The 13,687-nt window shown below is 48.6% G+C and overlaps 1 protein-coding gene across 1 annotated transcript; it reads right to left on the bottom strand.

Annotated features, from left to right (window-relative positions):
- Positions 1–1,882: 1,882 nt before the first annotated feature.
- Positions 1,883–3,334, bottom strand: LOC100843325. Its single transcript, XM_003561909.4, has 2 exons — positions 2,886–3,334; positions 1,883–2,799 (listed from the first exon to the last, which is right to left on the bottom strand). Exons 1-2 carry the CDS (start codon positions 3,102–3,104, stop codon positions 2,326–2,328), a joined length of 693 nt encoding a protein of 230 aa, XP_003561957.1. The 5' UTR covers positions 3,105–3,334; the 3' UTR covers positions 1,883–2,325.
- Positions 3,335–13,687: the final 10,353 nt, after the last annotated feature.

The raw sequence follows: 13,687 nt of genomic DNA, 5'->3' as shown, positions 1-13,687 counted from the left end.
GATTCGCAAAATGGATCCTTGGTACCAGGCGGCACGGGGTTGAAGGCACCAAACACCTCCTGAAGCTCGTCACTTCTACGGACTCGGTTGATTGCTCTGACTTGGTAAAATAGTTGCTATTCAAAGTTCATGAAAAATTCTAGTTTCTCATGCTTTCATACTCCGCTAGCCCCGCACTTTCTAAATATGAAATTTCCTCCGCTCGAAATTTCTTCTGGTTTCGAATAAGTAGTTTATATTCCTTTGGAACTCTATTAATTTGTAAAAATGCTCCAACAACAATGTGTACAATACAGCATAATTAATGCAGCAGGGCATGCCAACATCAAATGCCCAAGCCGTGGGGGAATTCGCTTGGCGTGTTTACATTTACCACTGGTACGGTACCCCCGCTACGATCCTGAATTCCTGATGTTTGTCACAGGCTCTGAGCTGCAACGTACGCAGTACGTACACTTACAATGCATATACTCTCGGCACCTACTCCTACCGCTTCTTCAGGCCGATAGCTGAAGCTTTAAACGGAGGCGATCGATAGTATTGCATTTGCAGCTATAGCTGCGCCCATCGACCGGCAAGGGCGCCAGCATTGGCCGGCGGGAGGGGCGAGCAATTTAATTCCGGCGTTTACTCGCTGCGCGCTCGACCTTCACTGCCCTCCGCCTCCGCACTGCTGCTGCTATAGCTAGTTGCTCCTTAAGTTTCTCATTGAATATTTTTCTCTGCCACACCTATAAACCACAACTCATGGCCCCCCGTCATTTGCTTCGTTCCCATGGAATTGATGAAGCCTCGGCCTAATCAAACCCCGGTCGATCGTGTATTCGTGTCTCGTTTACATCCTCGCCTCTGTTCCATATTCTCCACGCATAGTCCCGAGTTATCCTTGGCGTACGATCCAGAGAATGAGGACGATCGGCGACCCTCCAGTCCAGCCCAAAGACAGTACTCACATAGCAAGCTGATGTCTTAGTGGAGAGTACAATTGCACAAGCAGCTGGGGGTCGTGAAAAATTTGCATGCGAATGGATGGAGCACCTGCACCAGAATTACCACAACAGTTTCGATGATTCCCTGCTGCGGCACAGAGCTAAGTATCAGATTTTGCTTATGAGGTTACGATCACTAGATGTATTTTTGTTGAAACAGTCGAATTTTCAGGGACAACACGGTCGAACAAATCTGCGGCACGTAGTTAATGTCGTCCGCTATCGATCCAGCTCGCTTGCTTAACTCGTCGCACCGGCCGGATGCAACGCAATTAATCAGCAGATTCATTGCCGTGACAAGGGAAAGACGGCAGCAACATATTGCGCTTCAATATGTGAGAGGACGGTTCGTTGCATCCGCCATCCAGATAGTAAATGAGGCGCATTCAAATTCCCTCGGAACCAATCTGATCCCATTTCCGGATTAGCTCATGGCTTTATCTGCACATATCTAGACGCTGCATGCGTCTTTCAGCTAACTTTGATAGCAGCGGCACCAAATCGAACAGTTTTCTTTTGACGGAAAAGAAAAGGCCGCCGGAAATCTAATTCCAGGGTGTGTACGTCCAGGGGCAAAGACTTCGTACTCGATCATCAACTGCCCGGCTATAGTTCGTGCTGGGGTCATCGTGTTACTCGCGGTAGACGCATGCATTCTGCAGCTTTCTGCATGGCAAGTTCGTTTGCGATGCACTTGCTAATTGCGAATGTCCCTGCCGACTCTACGTATCTTAGGCCAGGTCCGGGGGGTGTCCATCAATGCGAGGACGCAACACTATTTCGTCGCAGTCTCAGTTTTTTTGTTTATATACATATATATACTCGCAACATAAGCATGCACACACGACAATAAATATCTGCTCACCAACAACCAACCAACTTTCAACATTGCATGGCAGGAGTAGGCCACTCGATCGCAATTTCGCATACAAATACATGCATGCACGGACAAGTGACACATACCAGAAGTCGCAGGCTACATTTATATATGCACTTAATTATATCTACGTCATACACTCTTCGCCGACCGACGACAGATCGATCGTCGTATGTCGATCGATCAATAGCTAGCTCCATGATCATACTCCCGACCTGACCCCCGTCCAACTCTTGTTTAATGCCTAGACGAGCCTAATAACAAGCACGTACTCCGTACATGTGAACAACGATGCTTAATTATCATTGATTATTGGGTTTTCTTGCGCATGTACGTGCGCGCGCGCAGCTGCTATAACAACACTCGTGCACACACACACAGCAAGCTGTTCGATTGTTCGATCGAATATTATATTCGAATGCATGCATGCTTGATTCGGTTCGATCGATGGTTCGAACTCTAGTCCCTGCAGCAGAGCAGCTGGAGCCCGAGCTTGAGAGGCGCCGGTTCCGGCCCCGGCGTCGGAGACGACGACCCGCCGCGGCCGCTTGTAGTCATCATCGGGTGCAGGAACTTGCAGTTGGGGCAGGCCGGGCACGCGCGGGACATCATCACCAGCATGTGGCACCGCATGCACACGGCCGCGACCATCTCCATGCCGGGCGCCTCGTCGGCCGCTGATGGCTTCGCCTCGGCGGCCGGCTTGGCGACGATGGCCGCCTTCTTCTCGCGGGCCACGACGGGCTGCGTTGTCCGGCGCCGCGGCTCGAAGGCCAGGTTGAGGTCCAGGTCCAGCCCAGGCGGCCCGCAGTAATTCGCGGCCTCGTCCTCTTCCAGCGCCGCGGGCGCGGGGGCGGCGGGGGCGCTCTGCCGTCTCGGGTCCTTGGACGTCCTCTTGTGCGTCCTGGTGTTGTAGTAGTGGATCTGCCCCGACTGTCAAAACAAGGCACGTCAGAAAACAAGAACAGCTTGGGTAGTATATATGCACGATCGAGCGGGCAAGAAACGCAAGAGCGCACCTTGATGTCGAGGCAGCGTTGCCACTCGAGGGGGAGCGGCGCGGCGTCGAAATTGAGCTCGATGCCGCACTCCTCCTCCTCATCTTCAATATCGCCCTCGCCGTCCCGCTGCTTGCGCTTCTTGCTGGTGGCGGTGGAGGCGACGACGCTGGTGTCGACGAAGGAGAGGCACGGCGGCCGCTTGGCCTCCGGCAGGAGCGCCGACTGCAACGACACCATCTCTAGTCTCTACCTCTGTCCCCTGCTGCTAGCTAGCTAGCCGTTGCACTTGCACTTGCACACGCAGGCTGGCTCGAATGGCGTGGTGTACTTGGCAGTCGGTCGTTCGGCCGGGTCGGGGCGTTCCCGATCGATCCTTCCGACTATCAATCTACCTGAGTTCGGCCGGAGAGAGAGTAGTAAAGGGGGGGCCGGTGTCTGTGGCGTTGTGCGTTTGGATTCGGGCGGTGGGGGTTTATATATAGGGCCGCGGGGGGGTGTTCAGGAGGGGGCCGGAAATTTAAGAGCACAGAAGTGGTAGCCAGGATCTTAAAGGGGACACACTGCGCCCTGGCCCACGAGATGTTCACAACACTTTACTACTGGTCAGGTCTCAGTACGTGCTCAGTCGCCGCTACCGCACCGCTGCGCATTGCAATATTGCATTCGATCTCGATCGCCCAGTTCGCAAACCCACATACGGATGCACGTTATCCGCCCCCCTTTAACCGCCGGGGCATAGTAGAGAATTGTTGCCGAGGGCCGCGGGTTCCCGTCACCTCCCCAGTGTAAGAAGGATCGCTCTCGGCCATCACATGCCGCGCTCTTAACGCTGCATGGGCTTTTGCAGTTACACATCATTGTTAAGCTCGCCATCAGGGCATTAATTAATCATCGGGCGGGGGGGCTAGGCAGGCGTCTGGATTAAAATTTTGCCCTCTCGGACGGGGGGAACGAGCTCAGCTGAGCGTTCTCGCTTAGCTAGGCCGATGATGCGACGGGCGATCGAAAGCGGGTATTGATCATTACGGGCCGGGCTAACAAAAAAGCCCCTCATTTAAGGGGCGACTCAACTTTCTGTTGGGGCTGTGGATACGAGTACGACACGGCGACCGCATTCATTTGCAGGGAAATGGATAGAATCATGTTGGATCAGCAGTGTAGTGGTAGGAGGAAATTAAGATCGTACAACGATACTAGTACTACTACAATCAAGAGAGGTCGCGACGCGGCGCCCTTGATTAATTGCCCTTCGTCTTCATGCAGGGTGGCGCTAGCTAGCTTAATTGGCTTCTTTTTTTTGCGGGGAGCTTAATTGGCTTTTTAGCCCCTGTCATGTGTCATCTTTAAATTTTGCTTCCTCTTGGCTCTCTGCATCGATCCTCTTTCTTCCTTCCTAGCTTTACCCTCCTTCGAAGCAAGGTGGTTGAGAGAGGCGATTTAATCAGTAGACCGCGCGCCTCAGCATGAGTACGTAGGAGTATTAGTAAAGAGAGTAGTACGTACGAAAATGCTGCGCGCACAGGTTCAGTACAGACACTTCAATGTACGCACGTATACGTACGTAGGAGTAGGACTAGTATAGGATGGAATAGTATTTTTTTTGGGGGGTAGGAGTAAATAGCTAGAAACTTGCTGGGCACACACACAGACTGATCGACCTAGTACGTAGTAGTACAGGCCAGTCCGCTGGGCTGCTTTAAAAGCTGTGTATCTAATTCTGACCCTTGAGAATGCAGTAGTAATTAAATGTGCAATACCAGTAAGCTTAGCTGTTCCTTCATGGCAGGGTGTATAAATGATCGATCGAGAGTATAGCTGCAACAAATTCAAGTCTGCTCCTAACAAACCGCTCCCACTTGTTTTTGCTTCTATTCATAAAACTTACTACCTCCGTCCAACAAAATATGTTTCAATTTTGACTAAATTTGAATGCATCAATACACTAAGTCATGTCTAGATATATCTAAATTTTGACAAATTTGAGATATCTTTTGTTGAACGGAGAGTACCGCTAACCGTATTACCGAAGCTGTAATCATATTCCTCTCATCTGCCGCGCCAACGAAGCTTCTATTTCCACCATTGCGAGGGCGGACACACCACACGTGTCTCACTCTCACACGTGGGTGAGGTGACCGCAGGCTCCTATACTGGTTCTATACGGTTGAGGCCGGATTGAATGCGGCTAGCTCTTCTCATAACTCCAACTTCCAAATTTGGGTCGCGAAGGGGAGCCCCAGATTTAAAGCAGCCCAACACCCGCTTTTAACCACGGGATTTAAAACGAGGCCAACCCACCCCGGCCTTCCCCTCCTCGCCCTCTTTAAAACCCCGGTGCAAATTTACAGGGCTGACCCTGCGCGGCATTGCCCATGGTCTGGCCTGGCGTGGCGACCCCATGAAATTAGCTGCGTGGCTTTTATGGCCCTGTTGGATTGCCATGATGATGGCTGGGTGGTGCAAATGCATTGCAACACAAATGCAATGGACTCAATGCAATAGCTCCTGCTTCCTCCTACCTCGCCGGCCCTCTACTACTAGTGTGTGGCGCGTACGATTTCTCAGCGTGTGGTAGATGCATCTAGCCCTCTAGACCTTTTTATGAGCTATACGTACGTACTTACGTACCGGTGTATAAAAATACATGATGGATGAACGTGGAGGACATCACAACGGCTAGGCTAATTATTTGGGGGTGAGAATTCGCCAAGAGCCATTTAATTTATGGAAAAATGTTTTATACTGTACTCCAAGGTCTGTAGGTGCTTTGTATGCTCTCACAACAACTTGATAATACTAGTACTACAGTATTAGTCAGGGATCAATCAACCTACTAAGGTTTGGTTATTTGTTGCTGCTTAGCTTCCGGTCACTGCAACCAAACCTGTCGTAGACTCATGCTTCCGTCAAAAAAGCATGGGGACCAATTTGTTGCCGCAATTATGTTGAGGCAATCTGCGTTTGTTTTACCAAGCATGCATTAAAGTTTCATTTCCGTGTAATTGCGCTGGATGCATATAAATCATGGGTATAATCGTACTGCCGCGGCCGGCTTGATAATGTACCTGCAACTAATTCTATAAAAATGGCACCTAAAAGTCGAGTTGTTTCAACTACGGCGCGCGTGGTCTTTCATCATTCTGAAAACTTAATTCAATCAATATATACTGACCATTGCACGCGTGGAGGTGTTAACGTACGTTTAGACTCCCTTTTGCCAAGATTGGGCCATACAGACGTTTCCACTCCAATCATTTTCATCCACACTGACGCCGCGGGTATCATCAATGTTTTACACACATATGCCCGGCCGATTTCCTCGGAATGGAAAGGAAAACCATCAATGTTTTACACGAATTTGTGTGATCGCGGTGGATTCCGGTCAGTGCACCGTTCTGTGTGGGGAGAATGAATGCTACTCCACCATGATATCATCACTAGTTCCCCCTTTTCGAAGATCCCCGGAATGCTAGAACAAGTAGTGTGCCGCTCGCTTCTGGACCTTTAGTGGCTTGAGGTGAATTTAGGAGCTGGACATGTCAGAGGTGTAATTGCTAGTACGCTGACAGGTTGGTGATGAGGGGAAATAAGCAAAAGGGGACGGATGGAAACGGGAAAAGAGCCAAGTTTCAATTAAGGAGGCTGCCATGACCCGAAACTGCCAAATTTTGCAATGGTTAGTTTTTTCTTCCTTTCATGAGCAGATTAAGCCTGAACTATACTACGGAGTACTAATAAAAATGAAAAAAGAATCATGCAAGATTGAAGCACATGCTATATATGCCGATGTGTACTGCATGAGTAGATATTTTCTGTGTTTTGTGACCGCTTCCTTGGGAGAAGAAAGTGTGTGATCCTAGAAACAGAGAAGAGTGTGAAATTAAGAAGGTGACCCCTCTCGCGCGCAAAATTGAAGGCCTGAAGAAGACGGTCATACCCGAGTCATGCTGCTCGAGTCCACCGGCTCCCATTAACTCCCCTTCAATTCTCCCTTCAATGCTCGCGCTCGCGCACACACGCAACATCATCGATCGATCTGTCACGTATTTTTTTGCGACGTACGTATACGTTCGTTCATCGCCACCAGCCACCAGAAGCGCTCTCCTGGCCGTCTGATCCAGCACGCCCGGCCCCGTCACGATCTCTCTCTGGCTGGCCTCCATTCCCCGAGAACACGCATGCACGCAGGGTTGCACGTGCACTTCAGTAGCTGGATATTTAGCCGCTCTGACTGGGCCTTTCTCTGACCGCGCCCCTGTTCACTGAGTATATATCGAACTGCACTCTAATTTTAAAATTCTTGACATGAGCCGTTTTTTAATATTCCTTCCGATATTAAAATTAGAGTCAATGGATAAGCTTTGTGTTTTAAGATTTGGAGCGAACGACGGAAAGAAGAGAGTAAAATGACGTTCCGATATTGTTCCAACGGTTCTGATTCGTCATCTGAGATTTAATTTTTTGTCTAAAAATTAGCGGATTGAGACTTATTAGTCACACCAACTATCATCAATCACTGTTACAAAATGATGCATATGTGTCATATCATAACATTTGAAAAAATGACATGTGTAGTACAATCTTGTTATTTCCCATAGTTGAACTTTAGGTTTTAATCCAAATGGCCAAAGTTTTGTCAATTTCTATGCCACATTTCATGATAATGTATCATTTTTGCACAAAGGTGAATCTTGTGATAAAAAACAATATTGCCAAAGAGGTTTACCATGTTTTGGTTATAAAAAGTGATTTTCCAATTTCCAAATGCAAAAAATGAGATATTTTTGTGAAGCAACTACAATTAATATTGTTCAAAATGAAACCTATCCATTTTTCACAAAAATTAAACCATATTGAAAATTTATAGGCCAATTTAATTATATGAACTTCATATTACAAGAAGTATGAAAAATACAAAAAAAAAGTTCCTGGACTCATCACTAATGGGTTTTAAAGTTAGACCCGCCACTGATACTACCGGGCCAAACCATTTTAGGCCCGACCCACTTCTTCCTATATGAAGGTACAACTAACCCTAACTCCCTCCTCCAATCCTCCGCGCCGCCAGCCTCCCTCCCCTCCCTCTATCTCTCCGATCTCCCTCTGTCTCCTCGCGCGCCCCACCAGTCCCCCTGCTCGATCTCCCCTTCCTCCCCGATTTCTCTGTCTCCCTCCCCGATTCTCTCCCTGAGCGCGCACAAGACGGGCGCACCCACACCGGCGCCGCCCGCACCTGCGGTGACTAACGGCGACCGCCTTGGACGCCTCCCCTCTTCTCTCCCCAAACGTCCTTGTCTTCGCCACCGCCGCCATGGAGCTCCGCCACCACCGCCCCGAGCTCGTCGCCGCCTCTCGCCCTCTCTCTATCTCTCTGTCGCTTAATCTCTCTGTGACTCACTCACTCCCTCGCAGCCAGGGCTCCCATGCCGACGGATTCGGTCGCCGCGGGCCGGGATTCGGCCGCCGCAGCCTCCGCGTGGGTGGATCCGGCGGCCCTCTCTCTCAGTTTTCGGCCATGGCTCTCGCAGGTACGCCCCCTCCCTCTCTCTCAGTTCTCTATTCCTCTTATTTCTCACTCTCTCTCGATCTCTCGTAGCGGCTCGCTCTCTCCCCGTCGGCACCGGATCCGGTGACCCTCTTCCACCAGCATGCGGAGGAGCATTAGTGCGCGGGGCCTGGAGCACGGGCGGCGGCGGACGGCGGCACCGTGTCCTTGAGAAGCCGGCGATATTTATTTTTTGATTTGTTAACATTCAACGGGCTGCTGTGTGGATTCGGTTTTTTTTCTTCTAATCCATATCAGTGTTGGGCGTGTAGCTTGACCGTTACTGACCTCATCAGTAACGGGTGGACCGCCCGTTACTGATGTTAAGCACATCAGTGACAGGAAGTTAGTGACGGACGGTCCGTCCGTTACTGATACACGTTTTCGACCGTCACTAATGAGTCTTTTTGTAGTAGTGAATCCTCATGGGCGGAGCCAAGGCCCGGCCACCCTGGGCAGTTGCCCAGGCTCCACTAGTTAAATCCCTTTTAATCAAAGCAAACAAGCTGATTAGATTAGCAAAAAATACGTTGGACAAAATTTAGTTTACAGTGTATTTACCCAGGCTCACATATTGGGCAAGCTCCGCCACCGCCAGTCCTCACATTGCAAAACTCCCCAGCCATATCGCCTGCTCGTGGCTTCCCAACCAACTAAGTTTCATCTCCATCTCAATGGAAACCCTCGCAATACAAGGAGAAACCCAAAATTCATGTGTGCGTAGATTTGAACTCCGGTGGTGTGGTTTGTACATGTCCTCCAAGCCAACTCACCTTAAAAAAAACACTTTGCAATCAACTATACTCCGTATATGGTATTGGTGTCTCTGCAATTTTGGACCTGGGATGAACAGTGCCCACGAAACGAAGTTAATCAGAGGCCTGGTCGAGAGGTACGCGCACAGCGCTGACTTGGGCATGCATCCGGCCGTTGTGACGCGCGAAAGCTTCAAGCCGGACGATCTCGAGGCGGCGCATGCATGACACGAGCAAGAGGAAAGAGGTCTCTACCGGCCGGTGGTACGTAGGAGGTTCGTTGTACTCTAGCTGGGCAATAAATAAGGGGAGTTGCAAGGAAAGCTAGCTAGCCGGCGTTGCTGCTGCAGTGCAGTGGGAGGCAAGGCAAAGGCCGGGCGAGGGCCGCGACGTAGCTAGGAGGAGCCGGCGGGAGTTGGGTGCGGTATTTAAGGCCGCGATATATAACTCGGTCGATCGGCGCACGCAGCGCGTGTACGTACCGGCCGGCGGGTCGATCGGATGACCAGACCGGACCGGATAACTGGATAACCCAGCTCATTACGCTGCCGCTCGCTCAAGTACTCCTGCATACTACTCCGCAGTCCTGCACGCGACAGTTTTCGCACAGGAGAAACGCTGTTGATACGGACGCGACTCGTCACGCATTATAGATGGGGTTCAGAAAATGGCCGGAAGGCATGCGTGCTGCGTTAATTTCTGTTGCTCCATGGCACTTCATGTATGGGTTTGTTGTTCTTTTTTTCTAGACTGGCCACTGGTTAATACGGCGAGTAAGCATTCGTTCGGGACCGGGCGCAATCGGGCTTTTCGAAAGGGTAAATTTCAAGGAACCAAAGGTTTTGAGTCAGACATCTCAACAAGCCATCACTTTTGCTAATTTGTCCGCAAAACCACACGTTTTGTGTCCAATTGTCTCACATCACCCAAAACAATGGTTTAAGCGCATTTGACTACTGCACTTCTTACAAGTGGGTCCCGCATGTCAGACGTCATGCTTTTTTCATTGGACCCCCTACCTTTTTAATTAATTTCTTTTGGAAGACCTCTCCCTCCCCCTCCTCCACTTCGCCTGCTCCTCCGCCCTCCCCGTCAAGTTCCGGCAGCAGCCCACGTCAGTTTCGGTCAGGACCGCGGGTTGCTACTCGATTTTTTTAGAATTTTTTTTGTAAAATCACCGTGCCCAAGCCGCTCATGAGGGGCACGGCGGCTGCGCCCATACAGGGATCCTGGGGCCCTGAGAACGATGTCGTTGCTGCAGCCGCCTCGCCTAAGGTTGCTATCAAGTCCACAGCGCTCAATTTTGACGAGATGCCACCGGTGAAGGGGTCACCGAATCCGACGTGGCAGCCACGTAGCGTGTTTAAGTCTCGCCGAACCGTTTTTGGACTAAAGCTAGTGACACAGTTGTCACAGTTTAGATGTTCAAGTGTGCGTTTTTTGAGTTCGTGGACTGAAGTGTTCATTTTTACCGAGTTCATGGACTAGTGGTGTATTTTACTCTTTAATTATCTTGCTTACTTCAATTAAAGGAAAGTTTCGACGATCATGCCAGTTTAGCTAGACGTCTTTGGTGATTCCAATTTTGGGGTCAACAGTGTGCCGATAGGTCTCCCTGAGCTTGTGGTAAACGATTGTAGTGGTGAGCCTGTCATTAATGGATATATAATCGTTTTCCCTACAAAATTGTATGGAATTCATCCTTCCAAAGTGATCGAGGTTTCCTGTCAGGTTCGTTGCATAGGAAACAAAAATTTCCTACGAGAAGTGCGGAAGAAAACCCAAGAATATATATACTAGATGTATGTAACGAGAGGGATCATGAACACCATACCCTCGTAGACCGCTAAGCGTTACGATCACGAGATCGTTGTTGGTGTAGTGGAACTTTCAATGAGATCAATCTCAATGCCGAACGGACAGCACCTCCTTGGTATCCACACGTTCAGCTTCACGTTGTCTCCTCCTTCCTCGATCCAGCAAGCGAGAGGGAGAGGTAGACGAGATTCCGGCAGCACGACGGCGTGGTGACTATGGTGAATATTCTCACGGGCAGGGCTACGTCGTGCGCGTGAGAAGAGGAGGAGAGGAGGGCTCAGGGGAGAGAGATCCAACTGAAAGCTTGGGGTATCTCTCTCCCTTGCCCCCCCTTCTATTTATATAGGGGTAGAGGAGGCGTGGCCGGCCAGGACTATCCCGTGGCCAGGACTCTCCGGCGGCCAGGACTCTCCTCCTGGCCGCATGGGCCCTGTGGGCTAGCCCCTCGGCCCATTAAGGCCAGGGTGCTCCCTCACAGGCCCATTTAGCCCAGGGATAGGTGGGCCTCAAGGTGGAACCCTCCGGATCCCTCCGGAACCTTTTAGAAGCTTCCCGGTCAAAACCGGGAAATATTCCAAACTTTCCAGAACCCTGAAAAACAACTTTCCATATATAAATCTTTATCTCCGGAACATTCCGGAGCTCCTCGTTGTGTCTAGGATCCCATCCAAGACTCCGAATCATAATTCGATATCATCATCATTTATCTCATCTAACCCAAGCAACATGAAACGTTAAGTGTGTGACCCTACGGGTTCGAGAACATGTGGACATGATCAAATATCAATAACCAATAGCGGGACCTGGATGTCCATAATAGTTCCCACATATTCCACGAAGATCTCATCGGTTGAACCACTATGTCGAGGATTCAATTAATCCAGTATCCAATTCTCTTTGTCTCGCGATATATTACTTTCCCGAGATTTGATCGTCGGTATCGCCATACCTAGTTTAATCTCGTTACCGGCAAGTTCTCTTTACTCGTTCCGTAATATAATACCCCCGCAACTAAACACATTAGTCGCATGCTTGCAAACTCATTAGGATGTTATATTACCGAGAGGGCCCAGAGATATCTCTCCGTCACAAGGAGTGACAAATCCCAGTCTTGATCCATACAACCCAACAAGCACCTTCTGGGATACCTGAAAAACACCTTTATGATCACCCAGTTACGAGATGATGGTTGATGCCCACAAAGTATTCTTCCGGTACTAGGGAGTGGCATGATCTCATGGTCTAAAGAAATAATACTTGACATAATAAAACATAAGCAACTTAAACTTAAGTGACACGATCAAAAGCTATGTTTAGGTTTGGGTCTGTCCATCACATCATTCTCCTAATGATATGATCTCGTTATTAAATGACAACACATGTCTATGGTTAGAAAACCTTAACCATCTTTAATCAACGAGCTAATCTAGTAGAGGCGTATTAGGGACACGGTATTTGTTTATTTATCCACACATGTATTTGAGTTTCCAATCAATACAATTATAGCATGGGCAATAAACATTTATCAAGAACAATGAAATATGATAATAACAAATTTATTATTGCCTCTAGGGCATATTTCCAACATTTCCTTCTTAGGCCTGCACCAGTGGCTGTTATAATTCAGTCAACAAAATATATGTACAAAGTGATTATAGGGGTATGATTTCGGTTCTAAAGAAATTTTAGATATTTGATCCGGATCAAGCATTTTTTTTTGAGAAATCAGATCCAAGTCATAACACAACCTCAGTTTTTTTTCTTTCCAAACAATCCATTAATCAGATTTCATTATCAATTTCACGGAACAAGAGTTCACCCCAAAGTAGTTCGAAACACACTTGCCACCACAGGTTGGCAAGAACGCGCCAAGTCTCTAAAAACACAGCCTCAATTGATTGAATTACTGAGTGAATGAGTGGGGAGGAAATCTAGGTAGCACAAAGGCTCAGTTTGACACTGCTGAATTGTGTTGCGCTAGATTTATTTTATAAGTAGCTGCCAAAAAATACACATGAAAGTAGAAAAAATTGGTTAGCAAACATAAGATAGACAAAAATGGTTGGAAAAGCTGGATTATCATAATCCATCTCAATGTCAAACTCACAGTAAAAATATATAAAAATCGGTTTTTATACTTCAAACTAGCCGAAATGCCCATGCGTTGCCACTGCCCAGGCGCACGATGGGTCGTCACGACCACTTTGAAAGGTGATCGCGTGCATCACGCTGCCGAATTTTGATGATGGTTGAGCATGGCGCTCTCGCCGTCGTCCAACTTTGGTGCTGGCAGCGCCGCCGTCTGCCACCCTTCCGAGCTCTCCTATCGCACGCTTTTGTGCTTTGTCGCCCTTTTTAACTTAGTATGTTGTTCGTTTGGTTTTGCTATATTTTAATCGTTAGTTAGAGGTTAATCGATTGATCAGCCGTTGGATATGGTTCGTGTTTTAAGATTCGAAAGAAAAAGAAGGATGCCATCTAGATGCTAATCCAGCAGCTACACTACTTGTTAAACTTCAACCACAAATTCCTTACTCTTTGATAACTTTTTATATCTTCCTTTTATTCATGTATCCTCATGCGTTGCAACGGAACAACAAACGCACCATATGACGTAGGATGTAACACCATATGACGCAGGCACAAGACCATGTGTTTGATCCAAATGCACTGTAAAGTTCAAATCAAAGATAAAATATAAT

Source organism: Brachypodium distachyon, chromosome 1 (genome assembly GCF_000005505.3).
Source record: "Brachypodium distachyon strain Bd21 chromosome 1, Brachypodium_distachyon_v3.0, whole genome shotgun sequence".
NCBI lineage: Eukaryota > Viridiplantae > Streptophyta > Magnoliopsida > Poales > Poaceae > Brachypodium > Brachypodium distachyon.
Note: the sequence above shows the minus strand (reverse complement) of the source record. Positions and strands in the feature narration are given on the sequence as shown.

Excerpts from the sequence above, each read along its gene's own strand:
- LOC100843325 (XM_003561909.4), bottom strand. The coding sequence starts at position 3,104 with ATGGTGTCGTTGCAGTCGGCGCTCCTGCCGGAGGCCAAGCGGCCGCCG. Across the intron at positions 2,800-2,885 it reads AACGCTGCCTCGACATCAAG|TCGGGGCAGATCCACTACTA; the intron begins GTGCGCTCTTGC and ends TTGTTTTGACAG.